Source organism: Pogoniulus pusillus, chromosome 27, assembly GCF_015220805.1.
Source record: "Pogoniulus pusillus isolate bPogPus1 chromosome 27, bPogPus1.pri, whole genome shotgun sequence".
NCBI lineage: Eukaryota > Metazoa > Chordata > Aves > Piciformes > Lybiidae > Pogoniulus > Pogoniulus pusillus.
This window is the reverse complement of record NC_087290.1, coordinates 3,405,098-3,428,936: the sequence shown is the minus strand read 5'-3', so window position 1 is coordinate 3,428,936 and position 23,839 is coordinate 3,405,098. Positions and strand designations below refer to the sequence as shown.

Below are 23,839 nucleotides of genomic sequence, written 5' to 3'. Positions count from 1 at the left end.
GATGCTTGCCAGATGTTTCTTGAATTAATTCATGGAAGGTTTAGGGCAGCTACTTAGGTTTCAACTAGAGATCTACCTGTGTAAAAGGAGGCAAGGGACAGTAACTTTGTTCTGTGTCATCTTCACCTGCAAGGGCCTCATCACAGTCTTGCTTTCATGTTACTTGCACACAGATGCTATATAAGTCAAGCTGCACCAGGTGGACCAAAGGAAGAGAAATAGAGGTAGATTAATGTGGAGCAGCAGTTGTTTGAACAACTTAACTGTAACAAACATCATTGAATAACATCAGTGCAGGGCAGAATTCGAGGCTTTGGGGTGCCCACACTGCATGTTGTAAGTTTGGCTTGGCTTTGGGTTGTTGTTTGATGTGATATTAATGAGGTGTGAATGTGGTCTGTTCCATTCCTGGCTGAGGGAAGTGAGGTTGTTCAGCCTGGACAAAAGGAGGCTGAGGGAAGACCTCCTTGCTCTCTACAGCTCCCTGAAAGGAGGTTGGAACCAGGTGGGGGTTGGGCTCTTCTCTCAAGGAACAAATTGCATCAAGTTGCATCAGGGGAGGGTTAGGTTGGACATCAGAAGAAACTTCTTCACTGGAAGGGTTCTCAAAGGCTGGCACAGGCTGCCCAGGGAGGTGGTTGAATCTCTGTCCCTGGAGGTGTTTCAAAGAGGCAGAGGTGTGGTGCTGAGGGCCACAGTTTAGCACCAGCCATGGTATGGAATTGGGCTGGATGAGCTTTATCTGACTGAAAAGAGTTGATGATTCTGGTTCTTTTCAGTGGAGTCTCTTGGAGATGTTTAGAAGTCAGCTAGACAAAGCTCTTGACAACCTAGTCTAGTTGACACTGCTTTGAGTTGCAGGAGCTGGAGTAGGTGACCTCCACCTCAGCTGTGCTCTGGTTCTGGGGTGAGGCAGTGATGGAGGTGAGTAGAGGTCTGGGGTGGTTTGTGAGCAGAAGTTTCATGGATAAAGTCTGTCTCAGCAAGCAAAGGAAACCTTGAGGCCTGTGGCTGAGGGACTGAAGGAGTTCAGCAGTGGTTCCAAAGTGCATTCTCAACTGCCTTTTGCACTGCATGGATTCCAAAGGTGACAGCCTGATTCCAGGGGAATTCCATTGGGAAATGTATTGGTGAGCAGAGCTCAGCTCCTTTTGCCAGACCTTTTTCAGGCAGCATATCTGAGCAGGCTGATAGCTCCTTGAAATCATGTCAGAGCCAGGTGCTGAGCTGGACCTTGATTCCCACTGCTCTTTGACCTCAGATCTCGGGAAAGGTCTGGCCACAGAGTGTCCATTGCATGGATTTTATGAGTGCTGGCAGTGTGCTGGGAATAGAGGACTTGAAATTTAGCAGTGATGCTCAGAGGATGCCATGTCCACAGAAGGGTGATGAAGCTGGGGAGAAACCTGGAGCACAGCCCTGTGAGGAGAGGCTGAGGGAGCTGGGGGGGTGCAGCCTGCAGAAGAGGAGGCTCAGGGCAGAGCTCATTGCTGTCTGCAGCTGCCTGCAGGGAGGCTGTAGCCAGGTGGGGTTGGGCTCTGCTGCCAGACACCCAGCAACAGAAGAAGGGGACACAGCCTGAAGCTGTGTCAGGGCAGGTCTAGGCTGGATGTTAGGAGGAAATTGTTATATCAGAGAGAGTGATTGGAATTGGAATGGGCTGCCCAGGGAGGTGGTGGGGTGTGGCTGAGGTGTTGAAGCCAAGCCTGGCTGGGCCACTAAGTGCCATGGTCTGGTTGATTGGTAGGGGCTGGGTGCTAGGTTGGGCTGGCTGAGCTTGGAGCTCCAACTTGGTTGATTCTATGTGATTCAAAGCATGCAGTGACTTGGAGCCCCTCACAAAATGCATGCTTATCTCCTTCCTGCATTTGGGATGTGGGATTTAGCTGTTCTTAGCAAGGAGATGCTTCTGAGAATGAGGTGGGAATCTCAGTGTGGCCCGAGGAAGACTCTGGAGGTTGGTGAGAAGACAATCTCATTCCCTCAGGGTTGGGTTGTATTTGGTGGACTGTTGATTTTTTGGGTCGTGCAACTTGCTGATATGGTTTTATATCTCTCTTTGCTTTTCTTCTTGCTACCAGAGTACCTTGGATTGCATGCAGGTACTGCTATCATCCTGTCAAACAGGACACTTCTCTCCTTCTGTCCTGCCTTTGACAGGTGCTTGACATCCTTGTTTCAACTGTACTCTGGAAAAGATTGCAAGAGTGTCACCTGCAGGAGATAAACATCACTCAAGGAGCTACTGCTATGAGTTTGATGGAGCAGCTGCTTTCCTCTTTAAATGCTTTTGCTTTCTCTACTAATTAGATGTAGGAGCTTTTGTTATTTTGGCATCTCCAGGTATTTAGAATTGCCCAACTGTGCTCCTTCTCCATGTCTCATCTACCTTTAAGGGGCTAAAGTGAACTACTTCACAGGCTCACAGGATGTTAGGGGTTGGAAGGGATCTCTGGAGATCTTCAAGTCCAACCTTCCTGCCAGAGCAGGATCATACAATGTAGCACAGGTCACACAGGAACACATCCAGACAGGGCTGGAAAGGCTCCAGAGAAGGAGACTCCACAACCTCTCTGGGCAGCCTGTGCCAGTGCTCTGGGACCCTTACAGTGAAGAAGTTCTTCGTGCTGAGGTGGAACCTCCTGTGCTGTCATTAACATCCATTGCTCCTTGTCCTATCCCAGGGCACAACTGAGAAGAGTTTGTCCCCTCCCTCTTGACCCCCAGCCCTCAGATATTTATAAACAATGATTAGATCTATTCTTTCTATATCCATATCTTCTCTTAATGTATGCATATCTTCTCTTTCTATATCCATATCTTCTCTTAATGTATCCATATCTTCTCTTAAGGTATCCATATCTTCTCTTACTATATCCATATCTTCTCTTTCTATATCCATATCTTCTCTTTCTATATCCATATCTTCTCTTACTATATCCATATCTTCTCTTACTATATCCATATCTTCTCTTTCTATATCCATATCTTCTCTTATTATATCCATATCTTCTCTTACTATATCCATATCTTCTCTTATTATATTCATATCTCCTCTTCACCAGATCAAAAAGCCCCTCAGGTCCCTCACCCTCTCCCTATAGGGTACTCCTCATCCTTGCAGTTCAAGGCTGAAGTGTTTCCTTCAAACCCCAAAAGCAGTGGTGATACCATTGCAAGTGGATGTGGTGGGGAGAAGAAAACAGCTTCTGCTGGCTTTGTAATCCACTGGGAAATGGGAAGTAGGGATTGTAGCTTGTAGTTGTCACCAAAGAGGCAGTGACTGTTGAAGGTACAGTGTGGGAGCTGTGCTAGCCAGGCTGCTCACAAATGGCTTGGAAAGAGGGATACTGTGTCCAGTTCTGGGCTCCCCTGTCCAAGAGAGACAGTGCACTACTGGAGAGAGTCCAGTGAAGGCTACAAAAATGATTATGGGAACAGAACATCTCTTTTATGAGGAAAGGATGAGAGACATGGAGCCATTGAGCCTGGAGATCTGATCAGTGTGTTCAGATACCTTTAGGGTGGGTGTCAAGAAGATGGGGCCAGTCTCTCTTGCCACACCTTGAGTGCTGTGTCCAGTTCTGGGCTCCTCAATTCAAGAGAGATGTTGAGGTGCTGGAAGGTGCCCAGAGCAGGTCAGCAAGGCTGAGGAGGGGCCTGGAGCACAGCCCTGTGAGGAGAGGCTGAGGGAGCTGGGGGTGCGCAGTCTGCAGCAGAGGAGGCTCAGGGCAGAGCTGATTGCTGCCTGCAGCTGCCTGCAGGGAGGCTGTAGCCAGGTGGGGTTGGGCTCTGCTGCCAGGCACCCACCAACAGAAGAAGGGGACACAGCCTGAAGCTGTGCCAGGGGACATCTAGTCTGGATGTTGTTAGGAAGTTCCTGTCAGAGAGAGTGATTGGCATTGGAATGGGCTGCCCAGGGAGGTGGTGGAGTTGCCATCCCTGGAGGTGTTGAAGCCAAGCCTGGCTGGGGCACTTAGTGCCATGGTCTGGTTGATTGGTTGGGGCTGGGTGCTAGGTTGGAGGTCTCTTCCAACCTGGTTGATATTGTGATTCTATGATTCTCTTCTCTGGTGCCTAGTGACAGGACACAAACTAAAACCCAGGAAGTTCCACCTCAACATGAGAAACTTCTTTGCTATCTGGATGCTGGAGCAGGCTTTTCAGAGAGGTTGTGGAGTCTCCTTCTCTGCAGAGAATCCAAACCCACTTGGGCACATCCTCGTGTGGCCTGCCCTAGGTGATCCTCCTTTGACAGGAGGTTTGGACTTGTTGATCTCTATAGGTCCTCTCCAACCCCTACCATTCTCTTGTTCTTATGGGAGCAGTGGGTTCTGTAGCTGGCAGAAAACTGCTTTCAGGAGTCACCTCCAGATCTGCCTGCAGAAGTCTGAGAGATCTCCTGGGTAACAGAGAGGTGAAATGAAAGGTAACAGTGACACATGCCAGTGGAGAAGCAGCCAGGACCACAAGTGCACAGTGGTGGGCTCTGAAGTGCCCATTGTGGCAGGACATGCCATAGGATGGTGTTCTCACAGTGTCAGTCAGGTCCAGAGGGAAGTGCAGCACTGGAAACTTGCAGGAAAGCAATTGGGAGCAGCCCAAGGTGTTAAGGTGTGCCCACATCCTGCCAGAGCAGCACTCCCAACTATGTGAGGTTATGAAAGTTCCTTTAATCTCTTTGGCCCAGCTTTGAGCAGGACTTTGGACTGCAGACCTGCAGAGTTCCCTTCTAGCAAAATCAGGATTCCCTGAGCTCAAAAACTTAGAGAAAGGAGAAAGGTAACAAGAGACATCTGGGTGGGGAATGTCATCTCTGGAGAACTGTGATAGAGCATCCAAGGAGAGTGTCTAAGAGGACAGGGCTGAGCTGGTGGTGGCTGAGTTTAGCTTGGAGTGGAGAATCAGAGTGGGTTGCTGAACTGGTGGTTAAACTGCCCCCAGCAAGCTCTGCTCCCTGCTCTTGCAGCTTCTTCTGGTACTTGTGCTACTCATCCTCAGCTGGTGTGAGCCTCCTCTTTCTCCCCCTCTTTGGGCTGAGCATAGACACCAAAGTCACCTCCTTCTGCTGTGCCTCAGGCTTGTTTCCTGCTGCTTCACTGAAGCTCCTGCCCATGTCTTTAGCCTCCTTTTCCTTGTCCCTCTGCCTCCCAGCACTGCCTTGAACCATGCTGCTTGCCCAGCTCTGTGTGTGTGTACCTCTGCAAGTAGCCTTCCAGAAGCAAGCATTGTATATGATGTGGTGGCAACAACCTTGGGATGTTTGTGTGTCATTTTGAGTAACACAGGGCAGAGAAGATCCCTGCTAATTAGCTAGCTGAGAATTCCACTGTGGCTTATGCAGGCTGTTGGCTTGGCCACCAGTGTCAATGGATTTAGGCTGTGATTAATGAATTTACAGCCCCAAGCTACTGTTGTGATGCTGTTAAACACAATATCCAGGTGCATCTGCTGGCTCAGGTCTCCAGAGAAGATGAGAAGACCTTCCCTGGTCCTGCAGTGATTCTGTACCTGGCTTTTGTTGTAGGCTTTGCCCCATGGTGGGATTTGGGACAGATTTTGGTCTAAAGGAAGCCCTACTTTGATCCAGTGCAACTGCTCTTCCTATTCATGGCTTCTTTTCTCTCTAAAGATGTGTAGGGGAGAGGCATTTGCAAGAAAAATCTTAACTGTAAGTAGATTCAAACCCTCAAATTGAAGAGGAATCCTCTATGCCATGGCTTGGGGAACAAGGAGTTGGCTCTCAGCAAGTAGAGCTACAGATAGTTGCTTCTTGCTGGGCTTCAGAGACTTCCCCCAGCTGCCCCTTGAAGGCTGAGTGCACCTAACTACTTGTGAGAAGAAGTGATAGAGGAAGGACATGGCCCTGATGGAGCAGGCCCAGGGGAGGCCATGAAAATGATCAGGGGATTGGAGCACCTCTGCTATGGGCACAGGCTGAGTGGGCTGGAAATATTCAGCCCAGAGAAGAAGAGGCTCCAGGGTGACTTAACAGCAGTCTGCCAGTGCCTGAAGGGGCTACATGAAGGATGGAGAGAGACTGCAGTGACAGGACAAAGGACAATGGCTTCAAACTAGAGCAGAGCAGATTGAGATTGGATGTTAGGAACAAATTCTGCACCATGAGGTTGGTGGAACACTCCAACAGGTTGCCCAGGGAGGTGGCTGGGGCCCAATCCAACCTGGATTTGAACATCTCCAGGGATGGGACATCCACAACTTCCCTGGGCTACCTGCTGGAACAACTGGCATCTCTGCAGGACACTGTCTGCACCTCAGGGAGATGCCCTAATGCCAAATTAAGTCTTGGCTGCACTAACAGGGTTGAAGAGCTGCTAATTAGCTAATTTATTGCCATGCAGCACTAATGCTTTTGGTGTTTAAGACCAGGCTGGATGAGGCTCTGGCCAGCCTGCTCTAGGGTAGGGTGTCCCTCCCCATGGCAGGGGGGTTGGAACTGGCTGCTCCTTGTCCTTTCTAACCCTGACTGTTTTTATGATTCTATTCTATGATTCTACTTGTTACTTGCAGTGCCTGAGCAGGAGCTATGCAGGATGTCTCCTTTGGAGGCCAGAGTCAGCTGTTGCATGGGGGAAAAGTGAGAAGAGAGAGAGGAACTCTGCTGGGAATTGATGTGCCCACAATTAGGGAGCGTATGGCGATGTGTAAGGACAGCCAGCACTCAGCAGTAGTTTGGAGGGGGAAGATCCAAGGAAGCTAGAAAGAGAGTGCTGGAAAATACAAACAGGTTTCTAGCAGGACTGTGTCCTTCCCCCTCCACAGCATTTCCCCAAGTCTCCACTGCATCTCCTCTTGCTGAGATGTGGTTTTCTTCTGCTCAGTGTGCATTTTCCTGCAGCAAGTCATCCCTGCAGGACCTAGTGGCAAAATGTGTGAGCTGCATGTATCAAAGAAATGTTCTGGGGCATGGGCCAGGGTGCTGATGCTCTATCTGCATTCTAGTGCCTAGAGGAGCAGAGATCTGGAGGGGCAATTGGAAGTTCTGCCCAGAATGGCAGGGAAGCCAGGTTAAGGTTTTGGTACCTTGCTGGAGCTTCTGGAGTGAGCATTGGGAGAGCAATTCCTGCTGGAGGTGTGATTTTGCTGCAAAAGCTTTTTAATCCTTTTATTTCCAAGGCTTATTTATCTTTAACTTATTTCCTCTGGTCTTCTGCAGGGCTTGGATAAGATACAGAAGCTTAAACTCAGCATTTGAGGTGTGCAAGGCTCGGTTGGATGAGGCCTTGAGCGACCTGTTCTAGTGGGAGGTGTCCCTGCCTATGGCAGGGGGTTTGGAACTAGATGCTCTCTGAGGTCCCTTCCAACCTAAACCACTCTTTGATTTCAGGGATAGTTCCTAACTGAGGTGAGAGTCAACCTCATGATTGATGCTAGGTTGGACTGGATCATCTTGGAGGTCTCTTCCAACCTGGTTGATTCGATGAGTCTCAGGTTTTCACAAGAGCTACAGCTGTGGAGCTACCTTTAGGTTTTCAGAGCCTGAGCCCACTGAACAGATGCAGCAAAGGCAAAAACTGTTTGAAGCCTCACTTGGTTTTGGTGCAGGTTTGTGTCTCATCTTGTGTCTCTCCTGCCAGGCTCGGGTGAAGGATCTAGAAGATCAGTGCCGCAGTCAGACAGAGCAGTTCAGCCTCCTGTCCCAGGAACTCAAACAATTCCGCCTTCAGACAGGAAAAATCGACCTCCTCACCTCTACTTTGGTGACTTCTGAGCTTCCTCATGCTCTGTGCAGCTCCTCCCCACAGCCCCACTGGGAAAAGGGTAATTGCTGGAGATATCTGGTGTGTGTGGGGGTGTGACAAATTCACATCAGTGGAAAGGAAGAAGGCAAATAACACAAATGTTCAGTGAGATTTTAGATCCCCTCTCCTGTAAATGTCTTTGGTTTGTGTCCACTGGACATTTCTCTGCCCAAAGGGAGTCCAGAGTGTTCAGTTTGTTGCAGTGTTAAATGTGTCACGTTTTAGCTGCTCTAAAAGGTGTTTGCTCACTGTGCTGCTCGCTGCTGATGTTGTATTCTGCCTCTGGCTAAAAGTAATGAACAGCTTCTTGTGTTGCAGAATCGACTGCTCCTGGATTTCTTGCTCACCAGAGCACAAAGAAGGGTCACAATGAAGAGGTGGATGAGTTGGAGTCGTTGCAGCTGGTGCCTGATGCTGCTGTTGGCTCCCCAGTTGCTGCTCCCAGCTGTCAGAAACAAGCCAAGAAAATGGAATCTCAGTCAAACTCCTCGAAGTCAGAATCCATGCAGAACAGTCCAAAATCCTGCCCAACCCCAGAGGTCAGTATAGGAGTACCCTCTGCAGCCTCTGCTTTCTAGACACAAGGGAGTTAATGCCTTGCTGACAGTAATGCTGAGAGCACCTCCTGGCTGCCTGAAGAAAATAGGGACAAAACCTAGAGAAAAGCTGCAGGAATACATTGAAAAGGCCTCAGATGCTCATGTCTGTGTCTGAAATGCTCATTTGAACATATTGCTGTGCTGCAGGAAGGAAACAGCTGGGTAAACAGAGTGCTGGGAGCCTGGAAGAGCAGTGGAGTTGGGAATGTCAGTCAGTGGGAAGTGTGAGAAAGCTCTTGCTAAGCTTCCTTGTGGCATCTCAGCTACCATTCAAACACACAAAAGCTACAGACTTATTTTTAGCAGGCTGAGAAGCTGTGTCCAGACTAATTTTGGTCTTGAGCTGTGGATGAAGGGCTCAAATCTCTTTGCTGCTGACTTTTAGGCATTAAAAGTTTACTTGGTGGAAGAAAAGCTGCTGAGTTTGTGCTAGCAGAGGGATGAAATTAAGAGGCTTTGCTTGTTGGTGCCAGTGAGATGGCCGAGATCATTGTTGCTTCTTCTCCCCAGGAGCTCTTAGGTAGTGTTGCAGGCTACATTTAAGTAACCTTTAATATTCTCTGCTGTACATACTCATAGAAAGCTTTGGATTGGAAGGGACCTTAAAGATCATTTAATTCCAACTCCCCTCACCAACCTCCTACTAGACCAGGTTGCTTAAGGCCCTATCCAACCTGGCTTTGGACATGTGGAGTCTTCACAGCTTCTCTGGGCAACCTGTTCCAGTGCCTCACCACCCTCATGGGGAAGAATTTTCTCCTAATATCTAATCTAAATCAAGCTTCTTCCAGTATGAAGCTGTCACCCCTTGTCCTGTCACTGCATCACTTGATGTGACAGCTTAGGGTAGAGTGGGGCTGGGTGTGGTGGCATGGGAGGCAACTTTTGCCTGTTTGTCCTGGCTTTGCATAGCTGAGGCTCTAAATTCTTCAAGAATGGAGATCTCTCACCTGAGTGGAAACCTGTCCCAAGGCTGCAGCACCCACCTGGGCAAGAGGCTTTTCCTAATACCTGACTGGTATTAGCTGCAGCTTGGAGCTGTTGCTTCTTCTTACTACTTCTTCACCTTAGAAGTCGTTCTTCTACAAGACCCTTATGCCAGGGGCCAGACTGGCGTCATACGTGAGCTCAGAGGACTTGTTCACTGATGTTTGAACCCTGAGAATGTTCCTTTGCTTTGGGCAGTGTCATATCCTTCATCTTTGACATTTTCAGGTGGACACTGCAAGTGAAATGGAAGAACTGGATGCTGACAGCATCTCCCTGATGCCAGAGCCAGGCAGCCAAGGCCCTGCAAAGCTCCAGGTGTTCTTAGCTCGATACAGGTACTGGCTCCTTTCTTACAGCCTGAGAGCTTATCTCATGGTTGTCTGCTTCACACTTCTCTGGGATTCCCCACAGTTGGAGGTGGATATTAGGTTGTATCTTATTCCTCCAAGAGACTTTTTGAGATGTTATATTTCCTGCACAAACAAATCCAAGGTGCTTGGCTTAGGAAAATCAGAGCGAGCTCATTAGTTGTTGAGTGAACAGCACTGCATGAAACTTTGATTTGAATATGGTGTGGAGTGAAAAATAGAGTTGGAGTTGTCACATTGCTTGAAATACTCTAGAACAGCTTAATTTTTTTCCCCCAAGGGGTGTTATTCCAACAACTCAGAAGATTTCAGCTCAGAATGCCTGAAGCTTTTGGGCAAAATCTTTCTGGATGTATATTTAAAAGCTGGGGGGGAAACTGCACAGAATAAACCCAGGTTTTTCTCAGAATTGTTGCCATCCCTGGAGGTGTTCAAGAAAAGCACTTAGTGCCATGGTCTGGTTGATTGGCTTGGGCTGGGTGCTAGATTGGACTGGCTGAGCTTGGAGCTCTCTTCCAACCTGCTTTCTATGATTCTGTTCACTGAACCATCACAGTCAAAGCCAATTCAAAGAGCACTGACCCAGAGTCATAGAATGCTTTGGGTTGGGAGGGACCTTAAAGACCCTCTAGTTACAGCACTTTCCACTAGCCCACATTGATCAATGCCACATCCAGCCTGGCCTTGAACACCTCCATGCAGGGAGTATCCACAACCTTCCTGGGCAACCTGTTCCAGTGTTTCCCCAACCTCACTGTCAAGATTTCCTCCTAATCTCCAGTCTCATCTCCCCTCTTCCAGCTCAAAGCCATTGTCCCTCATCCTGTCACTACAAGACCTGGTCAGAAGTCCCTTCCTGGCTTTCTTGTAGGCTCCCTTCAGGTACTGGAGTAGAGTTAGGGTTATATCCTTAAGCTTTACACTGTGAGGAAGGAAGAGAGCTGACATGATTCCTTGCTGGTGTTACCTGTGACTTCATGTCAGATTCTTGGGCCCATGCATTGTCACTCAGCTCATGGAGGGGAGGACATTGTTTTGACAGGCTGAAATTACTTCTAAAGACTAAAGAGCAAGAATTGGCAGTTGAGGCTTGCAAAGATAAAGGCTTTTTGTGAGGCATTTTTCCTCTGATAGCCTCTGATTAGCTGGAGGATCCCTGGCTAGGCAGGTTAGAGCTGCCTGGTGTCCATATCCTGGCAATGATCAATTTATCATTTTCATGCTAGTGAAGTTTTTGGAAGGCTGTTTAAAAGTAGGGAGCTACAGCATTGGGTTTTCTAACTTGGGTCCTGAGGGCTGGATAATTCTGAAGACAAGGCTAGAAACCTTCTGGGTTTTCACTCACAGGGTCATAGAATGGTTTGGGTTGGAAGGGACCTCCAAAAGTCAACCAGTCCAACCTCCCTGCAGTCAGCAGGGACATCCTCACCTAGATCAGGTTGCTCAGATCCTTGTTCAGCCTCACCTTGAATATCTCCAGGGATGGGGCCCCAACAACCTCCTTGGGCAACCCATTGCAGTGTTCCAGCACTCTCGGGTGAAGAACTTGTTCCTAACATCCAATCTAAATCTGTTTTTCTTAGTCTGAAGCCATTTCCCATCTCCTATCACTCCAGGCCTTTGCAAACAGTCCCTCTGCAGCCTTCTTGTAGCTCCCTTCAGGATCTGGAAGGCTTTCTCTGCAGGCTGAACACCTCCAGCTCCCTCAGCCTGTCCTGACAGCAGAGGTGCTCCAACCCCCTGATTATTTTCATGGCCTCCTCTGGATCTGCTTCATCTGGTCCATGTCCTTCCTGTGTTGGGGGTCCCATAGCTGGACACAGCACTGTAGGTGAGGTCTCCCCAGAGCAGGGAGGCAGAATCCCCTCTCTCAATCTGCAGGCCATGCAGCTCAGGATACCACTGGCCTTCATTTAACCTTCTTGCACAGCTCATCTCATTCTTAGGGTTTCAAACATGGGAATGTTGAGATTCTGTGCTGTGCTTTTCCATGATGGTTGTGTGGCAAGTGAAGTGTGCAGGACAGGGGAATTCTTGATATTTGTGGGTTTTTCTTCATCAGAAATGTTAAATAGATGAAATGGAGAGAGCTTCCTACATGAAAAACTGAAGGGTGCAGGTGACTTTAAGTATATCTGGTTTAGAAGTGCAGAATCCTACAACACAGCAGGCACCCAGAGTAATTCCAAACTCTTCTTAACCATTTCCTTGAGTCACTGTGATCTGCTCCTTCAAATTTCACATTTTCCCTTCTGTGACTCCTAAATTCCTTCCTAGCTGCTACTTGGCAGGTGGAGCAACAGATCCTGAGATGGAAAAACTTCCTCTTTGTGGAATGTGCTGCCTGCAATAAGTGGTGGCAGTGAGCTGTAAGCTAAACAACCATCACAGCTTGAATGAGTCATGCTGAAAGCTCCCATACAAAGTCAGTCTTCCTTTTGTGACTCTTTCAGCTACAATCCTTTTGATGGACCTAATGAAAATCCAGAGGCAGAGCTTCCACTGACTGCTGGAGAGTATATTTATATCTATGGAGACATGGATGAAGATGGCTTCTTTGAAGGTGTGTTTTAGTAGGAGAAACTGTGACTGAAATGCTGTGGAGAGTTGATCTCATAAAAAAAAACCCCAAACCCAAAGTCAAAGGAATTTAGTGAATTTTTGAAACCTCAAGATGAAAGTTTTCTGCCCAAAGTTAGATTTATTAGAAGGAAGGCAGATTCTACTGGAAGATTTATGTCAGGATTATAGAATCACAGGATTGTTGTGCTTGGAAAAGACCTCCAAGCTCATTGAATCCAACCACCAGTTCAGTGAAGCTTGCAGATGAAATCCTGAGCTGCTGATTTCAGTGAGAGTTTCACTCCTCTTTTCAGCAGAGCTCCAGGTGGTTTCATCCTCATATACTTCCTCCTTAGGCATGGAGGGGAACACATTCAGCCCTGGACACTTTCTGTTTGCCCCTTTTCAGTGACTGCACAGTGAGCAGAGCTGCAGAGGATGGAGGGCTTGATTACCTCTTGCTCTTTCAACAGAGCAGGCTACAAGATCAGTATAGAGACACAGAATGGTCTGGATAGGAAAAGAGCTCCAAAAGTCATCCAATCCAACCCCCTCTGCAGTCAGCAGGGACATCCTCATGTAGATCAGGTTGCCCAGAGCCCTGTTGAGTTTCCCCTTGAATATCTCCAGGGATGAGGCCTCAGCCACCTCCCTGGGCAACCTGTTGCAGTATTCCAGCACCCTCAATGTAAAGATAAGCAGTCCCAGGTACAGTTGTTACCCTGTCTGGTGCCAGGCCATGTCTTTCTCCTTTGGCACCTTTAAAAACATGCTTCTGCTTGACTATCAGACAGAAGGAATTGGAACCAAGAATCAACAGAATGAAGTTTTCTTGTGGAGTTGTCTTAATTGGATACAGGCTTCTAATTTTATTGAGGTGCTTTGCAAGAGCTGAGGCAAATGCATGCCACATTGCACTGCTTGCTTCTGGACTGTTCTGGCTCTTTCCTCCTATCTTTCTTTCTATTTCCAAGCTTCTCCTGTATTTATTTAGCTGTTTGCTTGTTTGTTGTTTAAAGAATAAGAAGGTTATTCTTTACTAATGTTTTCTGCTTGCCCTGCCTTCGATTGATTTGCTGGAGGTAGAGTTTGAAAGGGGAAAGTGAAGTGCAGTCCCTTTGCACTGCTGTGACTGTGAGTTGATGGTTCATGCACGTACCAAGTGTTGTGGTGTTAGTTGTCCCCGTGGGTCCCTTTGGGACATCTTTATCACAAAAGCAAACCTAACACAAAGGAGAGAACGAAAAAAAGAAGGCCAGAGCTGAATACAGAGCTGGAGAGATGAACTTTGTGAGGAAGTTCTACAACCCCCAAATCTATGTGGCTGGGAGAAGACCTCACACCTGGGAGAAGGCTAGAGAAAGACACGAGGCAGTGGTGAGGAACAGTAGGATAATGAAGAAGCAAACCCCCTTAAGCTAATTACATAAACCAGCTTTCTAGTTAGTTGGCTCTGGAATGTATGGAGCAGTGAGTTGGCTTGCTGGGGCCGTTAGGCTCTGAGCAGGGCAGCCCTAGGAAGCGCAGGAGACTTTGCCAGGAGTAACCTTCCCAGAGGTTCCTTTGGTCGCTGAGGGCAGTGCAGAGGTTGGCAGGGTTGGAAGGCTGCATGGCAGGGGCAGTGGTAACAGGTGTCCTGTTTCTCCTTTAGGGGAGCTGATGGATGGCCGCCGAGGGCTGGTCCCCTCCAATTTTGTTGAGAGAGTTTCAGATGATGACCTCATGACGTTTCCACCTTCGGAGCTGAATGAGCTCACTCACAGCTCCTACCAGGAGAAAAGTGTTGTCAGTGCAAGCCCCAGCAGTGGAGATAAGAGTGATTTCTCCATTGAAGAGAGTAGCATCAGCCCGTTGGCCAGTAGAGCAGAAGGAGACCAGGAGGAACCTGTTAGTCACACAGCAGTGCCTTACCCACGAAAACTGACTTTGATCAAGCAGCTTGCCAGAAGCATAGTTGTAGGCTGGGAACCACCCCTTTTGCCAGCTGGCTGCCCGGAGGTGCAGAGCTATAACATCTACGTGGACCAGGAGCTGCGTCTGAACGTCAAGAGTGGCCTCCAGCCCAAGGCGGTGATCGAGAAGCTGGATCTGAAGGGCAGGTCCTACCGCGTGTCGGTGCAGGCGGTGACGGAGCGAGGCGGCTCCGACAGGCTGCGGTGCACTTGCTTTGTGGGGCAGGACCTCAGCTTGGCGCCCACCATGCTGAAGGTCAGGAGTGTCACGGCCACTTCGGCAGAAGTCACTTGGCTTCCCTGCAGCAGCAACTACAGCCACGCCGTCTTCCTCAACGGGGAGGAGTGGGACCTGACCAAACCTGGGGTCTACTGGTACAGCTTCCGCAACCTCCAGCCCAGCACGCACTACGTTGCCAAGCTGGAGGCACGACCCTCGCAGACACCTTGGGAGGAGGTGCCAGAGGGGCAGGAGCAGAACTCGGCTGTGATACACTTCACTACCCCACAAGCAGGTTGTGATGGTTTGGGCTCTTAACCTGCCCCCACCCCACGCTTTTGGAATTGCCCCAGCTAACTCAGACAGCCTCTGGGAATATAAATCATAGAATCATAGAATCATAGAATCAACCAGGTTGGAAGAGACCTCCAAGATCATCCAGTCCAACCTATCCCCCAGCCCTAACCAATCAATTAGACCATGGCACTAAGTGCCTCGTTGTACAGCAGCAAATATACAAGCAGCTATTTACAGTATATACAGTTCTATACAGAAATATACAAAGGATAAACAATACAGAAGCACAACTCCCCTCCCAGAAACCTGAGTCCTCAGGAGGGGCTCTCAAACCACCCCAACACCTCCCCCAGCCCCTCTCAACCTTACCCCAGTTCTCAGGAAGAAGAGAGGTGCAGCCAAGAGGTTAGGGAGCAAGGTTAGTGGGAGCAGGGTTAATGAGATGTGACCAGGTCTGAAGGCAAAGGCAGAATGAAAGACAAAATGGAGAATGTTTTACTTCTTCTTCCCAGAGGTCTCAGCATGACTGTGAGAGAAGGAGACACAATTGTTTTTCATTTCACTGCCTGTTATCAAGTTCTTTTACCAAAACATCCCAGCTTGCTTCAAACTAGCACACAGGTGTGATGGTTTGGGTGTTTCTCGCCCCCCCCCACGCTTTAGAAGTTACCCAGACTAGACTCAGTCGGCTCTGGGAATGTAAATGAAGCTGTTTATTTACAGCTAGCACAATATACAAGCAGAGGTTTACAGTATAGACAGTTATAGACAGTTATAGACAGAAATAGACAAGGGAAAAGGTGATACAGAAACACAGCACAGAGCACAGAATGAAGCAGGTTGGAAAAGACCTCCTCCAGGATCATCGAGTCCAGCCTCTCACTAAACCCTTCTGATTGGCTAACCCCTGGCACCAAGTGCCTCAGGCAGCCTCCTCTGGAACACCTCCAGGCACAGCCACTCCACCACCCACCCTGGGCAGCCCATTCCAGTGCCAATCACTCTCTCTGCCAGGAACTTCCTCCTGACATCCAGCCTGACCCAGCCCTGGAACAGCTTCAGGTTGTGGCCCCTTGCTCTGGCCCTGGCTGCCTGGCAGCAGAGCCCAACCCCACCTGGCTACAGCCTCCCTGCAGACAGCTGCAGACAGCAATGAGCTCTGCCCTGAGCCTCCTCTGCTGCAGGCTGCACTCCCCCAGCTCCCTCAGCCTCTCCTCACAGGGCTGTGCTCCCCCTCCCAGAAACCTGAGTCTCCAGGAGGGGCTCTCAACCACCCCTGCACCTTCCCCTTGCCCCTCTCAACCTTACCCCAGTCCTAAAGAAGAATAGAGGTTCAGCCAAGAGGTTAAGAAGCAAAGGTGAGTGGAAGGTGAGGTTAGGGAGATTCAGCTCAGTCAGAAGCCCAAGGCAGAGTGTGTGAAAAATGGTGAGAGTGTTATTTCATGTTTTCATTTCTTCTTCAGCAAGACTCTGAGGGGAGTAGACATCACCACTCTTCTCCTTTCACAGCCTATGATCTAGTTCCTCTCACCAAAACGTTCTACCCTGCTTCAAACTAGCACAGCAGGTATCAGAGCAGTCAGGCTCCTCGCTGCTGTGTGTGAGCTGCTTGAAGAGCTGCTTCCTTTGCTGCAAGGCCTTGGGGAGAAGGGAAGTGAGGTTTGTTAGGTGCCAGAGCCTGTGGTGCTGTACTGTTTTGTCTCAATGGTTTTGGTTTTCTTTCCTTCTGTTCTCTTCTGTTTGGTTTTGCTCTGGGAAGGCATCCCCCCCTTTGCTGATTTGAGCAGCATGCCTCTCAGGGCATGGAAGATCTGGTTTGCCATGACTTTGCTGTGAGGGTTACTGCATCTTGGCCTCAGCTACTTCTGCAGAGTTCTGTTTTTTGTGCATCAAAGCTTCCCCCAGAACAAGAGCAGCTCCTTTTTCTTCTGGTTCTGCCTATCAGTCCCCAAGATTAGCTTGGCTGTCCTAGTGCAGGGGCAAATCTGGTCTGGGAATGTTCTCTTTGATTCTGACTTCATGCCATAGTCAGCTAAGCAAGAGGCCTTACTGTCAGTTTGTCTGTCTGCTGGTCTTTCACAGGCACACCTGATGCTCCTTTGGATGTCCAGGTGGAAGCTGGTCCCTCCCCAGGTATCCTGGTGATCAGCTGGTTGCCTGTCACCATCGATGCTGAGGGCTCTTCCAACGGGGTTCGTGTCACAGGCTACGCCGTGTATGCGGATGGACGGAAGGTGAGCTGCTGGCTCTGTGCCAGGCTGCTGGCTGGGCTGGGGGGATGCCTGCAGGCTGCTGCAGAGGCAGAGCCTCAAGACTTGGGAAGCTTGATCCATGAAGCATGCCATGAGGAGACAGTGGCATTCCTTAGAATCATAGAATCAAGCAGGTTGGGAGAGAGCTCCAAGCTCAGCCAGCCCAACCTAGCACCCAGCCCCAACCAACCAACCACACCATGGCACTCAGTGCCCCAGCCAGGCTTGGCTTCAACACCTCCAGCCACACAGACTCCACCACCTCCCTGGGCAGCCCATTCCAATGCCAATCACTCTCTCTGCCAGGAACTTCCTAACAACATCCAGCCTAGACCTGCCCTGGCACAGCTCCAGGCTGTGTCCCCTTCTGGTGCTGGCTGCCTGGCAGCAGAGCCCAACCCCACCTGGCTACAGCCTCCCTGCAGGCAGCTGCAGGCAGCAATGAGCTCTGCCCTGAGCCTCCTCTGCTGCAGGCTGCACACCCCCAGCTCCCTCAGCCTCTCCTCACAGGGCTCTGCTCCAGGCCCCTCCCCAGCCTTGCTGCCCTTCTCCAAACACCTTCCAGCACCTCAACAGCTCTCTGCAATGGAGGAGCCCAGAACTGGACACAGCACTCCAGGGGTGGCCTGAGCAGTGCTGAGCACAGGGGCAGAAGAACCTCCCTTGTCCTGCTGCCCACACTGCTCCTGAGCCAGCCCAGGATGCCATTGGCTCTGCTGCCCACCTAGGCACTGCTGCCTCCTCTGCAGCTCCTCTCTCCCAGCACTCCCAGCTCCCTCTCTGCCTGCCTGCTCTCAGCCACTCTGGCCCCAGCCTGTAGTGCTGCTTGGAGTCGTAGTGGCCAAAGTGTAGAACCCTGCACTTGGCCTTGTTCAATCTCATCCCATTGGCCTCTCCCCACCCATGCAGCCTGTGCAGGTTCCTCTGCAGGGCTCTCCTACCCTCCAACAGCTCCTCAGCTGCTCCTAGCTTGATATTATCTGCAAACTTACTGCTACTGGACTCAGTCCCCTCATCCAGATCATCAGTAAAGATACTGAGCAGGATCCTTGGTCTGGAAAGGAGTGATACCAGAGAAGAGACAGTGCTTGGGCTATTTGTTTTGACTAATGGCCACCAAACTAGGCAGCTGTCTGGGTTTTGGTGTGTTCCTGATGTAACTAAGACAGGAGAGTTCCTGTGGCAGGACCCTTCACTAGCAAAGCAGGATTTAGACTGAGTATTAGAAAGAAATTCTTGATAATGAGGGTGGGGAGACACTGGCACAGGTTGCCCAGGGAGGTTGTGGATGTCTCCACCCTGGAGGTGTTTAAGGCCAGGTTGGATGAGCAACCTGATCTAGTGGGAGGTGTCCCTGCCCATGGCAGGAGAGTTGGAAATAGATGATCTTTAAGGTCCCTTCCAACCCAACCCATTCTAGGATTCTATGGTCCATGGCCACTGGTGTCACCAGACACTAGTCTGGGCCTTGGGGAAGCAATGAACACAATGAGCAATGAGTCCACAGGACATAGTCACAGTACAAGCACACAACCTTGCCACCATGTGGGGCTTGTTTCTGGGCTGTGAAGAGTGAGGTGAAGTTCTCCAGCCCTTTCCTAAGTTAGAGGCAGGCAAAGGGAGAGGTGTACAAACACCTCAGGGTCCAGGATGAATACTGGTAAAGAGCCTCCAAGGACATGCCATATAAGAAATGGCCTTTGGTCTTCTGTACAGAGGATGTTGTGCCACTGGCCATGGGAGAGGCAAGCCCCAGCTCTTTGGAGGAGCACAGTCCAAATCTGAGCAGTGCTGTCTTGGGTGGTTGCTCTTTTCTCATGGAAATGCTTTATCCTCCACACAGGTCAAAAAAGGAGGAGCCTGGGAAGGAAAGCAAAGAACCCCAACCAAGACAAGTCAGGGAACAGAGGGATTAAAGTCTGGAGTAGGAGAGAGTGTAGACATGCTTTAGAGCATATCCAGTTTCTCAGCTGCTCATGGTAACAATTCTTTTCACTGATAGTGTGCAGGGAGGTGACAGTTCTGCAGCTCTGCTCTCAAGAGCTTTGTGAGCTATGATTTGAGAGCCAGGGAGGGGATTCTCCCCCTCTGCTCTGCTGAGACCCCACCTGGAATACTGCATCCAGTTCTAGAGCCACTATTCCAAGAGGGCTGTGGAGATGCTGGAGCATGTCCGGAGGAGGGCCAGGAGGATGCTGAGAGGGCTGCAGCAGCTCTGCTGTGAGCACAGACTGAAAGAGTTGGGGCTGTGCAGGGTGGAGCAGAGGAGGCTCCCAGGTGACCTTCTTGTGGCCTGCCAGGATCTGAAGGGGGCTCCAAAAAAGCTGGGGAGGGACTTTTTAGGCTGTGAGGGAATGGCAGGATGGGGGGAATGGTGCAAAGGTGGAGGTGGGGAGAGTGAGGCTGGAGGTGAGGAGGAACTTGTTGAGCAGGAGAGTGGTGAGAGGCTGGACTGGGTTGCCCAGGGAGGTGTTTGAGGCCCCATGGCTGGAGGTGTTTGAGGCCAGGCTGGCTGAGGCTGTGTGCAGCCTGCTCTAGGGTAGGGTGTCCCTGGGCATGGCAGGGGGTTTGGCACTGGCTGCTCCTTGTGCTCCCTTCTAACCCTGCCTGATTCTGTGATTAGCTTTGGGTTCAAGAATTGTCATTCTCAGCAGGGCTGAGCTGTGCACAAGAAATGTTGACTCCCTCTTTGGTTTTTTTGCTTGCAGGCAATAGAAGTTACTTCTCCAACAGCTGGCAGTGTGCTGGTGGACTTGTCCCAGCTTCAGATGTTCCAGGTGTGCAGGGAGGTGTCGGTGAGAACCATGTCCCTGTATGGGGAGTCTGTGGATTCAGTTCCAGCTCGGATTTCCTCGGTCTTCCTGCGAGCCTCTCAGTGCCCTGCCCCGTCAGATTCTGCTCTCTCTACCACTTTTACCTCCAGAGTGCCCCGTGGAGACCCCAGGGGCTGCCTGCCTGCACGCAGCCCAGCCTCACACCTGCTCAGACAGCAAGTTCCCTCGGAAAGCTCAGATGCCAAATTGACTGATCCCTCCTCCAGCTGCCACAGCTCGGCACCAGCGCTGCCAGAGAAAGCCTCTTTGCCACCGCACCTCTCCTCTCCCAGTGCTTCCTTGGTGCAGGCTGTAGGCACTGCCCCACAGGGACTGGACACTGCACAAGACCAGAAATGCCTGACTCTGCCTCCTCAGCAAGCTGGCAGCTCAGTGCCATCCCGGCAGGGCATGGAGCCTTCAAGAGAAGCAGAACTGCAGAGCCTGAGCAAAGGGCTGAAGGTGCAGGTGAGTGCTTACATCTCCTGCCCAGTGCTTTCTGTGCCTCATGCATGGACAGAGTGGCTGGAAACTGCCTGGTAGAAAAGGATTTTGGTTGACAGCAGCTAACATGAGCCAGAGTGTGTCCAGGTGGCCAAGAAGGCCACCAGCATCCTGGCATGGATCAGCAATGATGTGGCCAGTAGGAGCAGGGCAGTGATTGTCTCCCTGTACTGAGCACTGGTGAGGCCACACCTCAAGTACTGGATTCAGTTTTGGGCCTCTCACTCCAAGAAGGACATTGAGGGGCTGGAGCAGTTCCAGAGAAAGGTAGTGAAGCTGGTGAAGGGTCTGCAAAATAGGCCTGGTGAGGAGCAGCTGAGGGAACTGGGATTGTTTAGTCTGGCGAAGTGGAAACTGAGGGGAGACCTTCTGGCTCTCTAGGACTCCCTCAAAGGAGGTTGGAGAGTGGTAAGGGTTAGTCTCTTCTCTGAGATATGACAAGATGAGAGGAAATGGCCTCAAGTTGTACCAGGCAAGGTTTAGATTGGGTATTAGACACAACTTCTTTGCTGCAAGAGTGGTCAGGGATTGGCACAGGCTGCCCAGGGACATGGAGTCATCATCCCTGGAGGTGTTTGAGAGCTGTGGGCATGGCATTTGGGGCTGTGGTTCAGTGGCTGTGCTGGTGTTGGGTTGATGGTTGGACCTGATGGTTTTAGAGGTCTCCTGCAAGCTCAATGGTTCTGTGATGTTGGGAAATGGAACAAAATGCCACTGGGCATTTTTCTGTGCCCTACTCTTGCCTTTTGGCTGTTATCCATCAGTCAGCAAAGCAGCAGAGTGCTGCTGCTGTGCTCCCGCCGGAGCAGATGAGTCTTGACCACCTGTGCAGGCAGATTGGGAACAGTTAGCAGAGCAGATAGAAGGTGAGAAAGATGTTCCCACTGGTGCTGGTGGCAAGGGTAGTCTGATTTGAAGGAGTCTTCTCCAGCCTGGTGGAGCTCAAGGCAGAGCTGACACTGGCACAGTGAGCACCTTGGTGGACTGCAGGGTGAGGAAGTCATGTCTGGAGAGGAACTGGCCAGGGGGTGTTTGGAACCTTGTAGGGTAGGGAAGTGCTTTCAGGGCTTTCTTAGGGTAGTGCTGAAGATGTCTGAAAGTCCCACAAGAGAACAGGTAAATGACCTAGAAGATGCTGTGAGAAGCAGGTCCTCGTGGTGGGGGATGTAATAGCTGAGGTAAAAAAGATCTTCCCAGTCTGGTCTTTGATGTGGAGCACTCTGAGGAGTGCTCAGACTCTTCAGTTCAGCAAGGCTTGATGCATCAAAGCACAGAGTAAAACAAAAGCAAGGAAGGCTTCTGATAACTGCTGGGACATCAGCAGCTTTGTGGGCCCAAGACCAAAGGCCAGGTAAACAGAGAGAAGTGAGTTGTTGAAGCCAAACTTGTAGTCATTGTTCCTCAAGGCCTGCTCATTTGCTGCTCACAGTACCTCAGCTCAGTGGTGATTCATTTGCCCACATTTAGATGTCTGATGGAGATGGCTCCACATGAGTGGCTCACTTTGCCTTCTTTGTGCTGAGTGGAGCAAATTGGGTGCTTCCAGGATGGAAATCATCCTTCTTGCTTGAGATGTGTGTCCTCATTTGGCTGTCAACAAAGAGAAACAGGGCAGAAGGATCCTAGCCATCAGATGAAGCCTGAGATCTATTGCTGTCTGGCTGTTACCTGAGCCCAGAGGACATTTAGACACTTGGCCCTGACTGTGTCTTCCTAGGGGTCTCATCCTGTAAATGTTCCCCAAACGTGCCTAGTACAGGAGGGGCAGGCTGGGCTGCACTGCAGAATGCTCTGGAGGCTGCCTTATGGTGGAGAGGCTTGGGGAAAGGAGTGGATGGTAGAGAGGCTTGGAGAAAGGAGTGGTTGATGAAGGCTCATCTGCTTTACCTTCCTGCTCTAGGGTAGGGTGTCCCTGCCCATGGCAGGGGGGTTGGAACTAGATGATCCTTGTGGTCCCTTCCAACTCTGACTGATTCTGTGACTCCTTGTTTGTGGGGTTCTAAGTCTCCATCTCCCAGAGGTTTTCTCAGAGTGAACTGACTGGAAGCAGACAAAAAAAACTCAGTACTCTGCAATCCAGGTGACTTGACCACAAGTCTGTGCCCTTGTGCTCTTTGTCTGTGCTCTTTGTCATTCATTCCTTTTTTCTTCCCAGTCTTCCCTGCTCCAAGAACTTCTGGGGTAGCACTGCAAAATACACTGGAGGCTGCCTTATGGTAGGGAGGCTTGGAGAGAGGAGTGGTTGGTGCAGGCTCATCTGCCTTACCCTCCTTGTTTGTAGGGTTCTAAGTCTTCATCTCCCAGAGGTTTTCTCAGAGTGAACTGACTGGAAACAGACAAAAAACCTCAGTACTCTGCAATCCAGGTGACCTGACCACAAGTCTGTGCCCTTGTGCTCTTTGTCTGTGCTCTTTGTCATTCATTCCTTTTTTCTTCCCAGTCTTCCCTGCTCCCAAGAACTTCTAGGGTAGTGTCCTCACCTCCAGCTCAAGCTAAAGTACAAACTGATGTGTAGGACGTTCCTCTGGCAGAGTGGAAAAGGACTTTATTACTTAGCTTGAGCTCCTTTTCTTCTTGCTGCTCTAGACCCAGTTATTGTCAGTGTGTTTCATCAGCCACGTGTGGTGTGAGAGCTGCAGCAGTGGGAACTCCACCTGCCTGCTTGCAGCTGATGCAGGGAAAGGTTTCTTCTGGGGGAGACCAAAATTCCCAGCTCCAGCTGCCTGCATGACTGTAGAATCAGAGAATGGTAAGGGACACATCCAGATGAGTTTGGAACCCCTCTAGAGAAAGAGACTCCAGAGATCATCCAGCCCAGCCCCCTGCCAAAGCAGGGTCACCTTGTGCAGGCCACCCAGGGACACATCCAGATGAGTCTGGAACCTCTCTACATAAGAGACTCCAGAGATCATCTAGTCCAACCCCTTGCCAAAGCAGGGTCACCTTGGGCAGGCCACCCAGGGACACATCCAGATGAGTTTGGAACCTCTCTAGAGAAAGAGACTCCAGAGATCATCCAGTCCAGCCCCCTGCCAAAGCAGGGTCACCTTGTGCAGGCCACCCAGGGACACATCCAGATGAGTTTGGAACCTCTCTAGAGAAAGAGACTCTACAGCCATTCTGGGCAGCCTGCTCCAGGGCTCCAGCACCTTCATCAGAGAAGTTTCTCCTCACGCTGAGGTGGAACTTGCTGTGTTGCAACTGGTCCCCATTGTTCCCCCCTACTCTGCCCTGCTGAAGCCACATTTGGAGTACTGTGTCCAGTTCAAGAAGGACCTCAGGAAGCTGCTTGAGAGAGTCCAGCACAGAGCCACAAAGATGATGAAGGCAGAGGAACATCTTCCATATGAGGAGAACCTGAGGGAGCTGGGGATGTGCTGCTTGGAGAGGAGGAGCCTGAGGAGTGACCTCATTCATGTTTAGAAAGATGTGCAAGGGTGAATGCCAGGAGGCTGGAGCCAGGCTCTGCTCAGAGGTGCCCAGTTACAGCACAAGGGGCAGTGGTGGAAGCTGAGGCAG

The 23,839-nt window shown here is 50.4% G+C and overlaps 1 protein-coding gene across 9 annotated transcripts in view; it reads left to right on the top strand.

Annotated features, from left to right (window-relative positions):
* TSPOAP1 (TSPO associated protein 1) overlaps positions 1-23,839 on the top strand; it is a 96,880-nt gene that overhangs the window by 49,801 nt on the left and 23,240 nt on the right. For 8 of the 9 annotated variants that reach the window (XM_064166179.1, XM_064166185.1, XM_064166183.1 and 5 more), the window contains 7 exons: positions 7,599-7,782; positions 8,082-8,302; positions 9,578-9,687; positions 12,174-12,283; positions 13,934-14,749; positions 16,834-16,985; positions 19,712-20,284. In XM_064166179.1, the coding sequence (XP_064022249.1) occupies positions 7,599-7,782; positions 8,082-8,302; positions 9,578-9,687; positions 12,174-12,283; positions 13,934-14,749; positions 16,834-16,985; positions 19,712-20,284 (2,166 nt within the window). The remainder of the gene's footprint in view (positions 1-7,598; positions 7,783-8,081; positions 8,303-9,577; positions 9,688-12,173; positions 12,284-13,933; positions 14,750-16,833; positions 16,986-19,711; positions 20,285-23,839) is intronic. The other variant, XM_064166184.1, reaches the window with a different exon arrangement.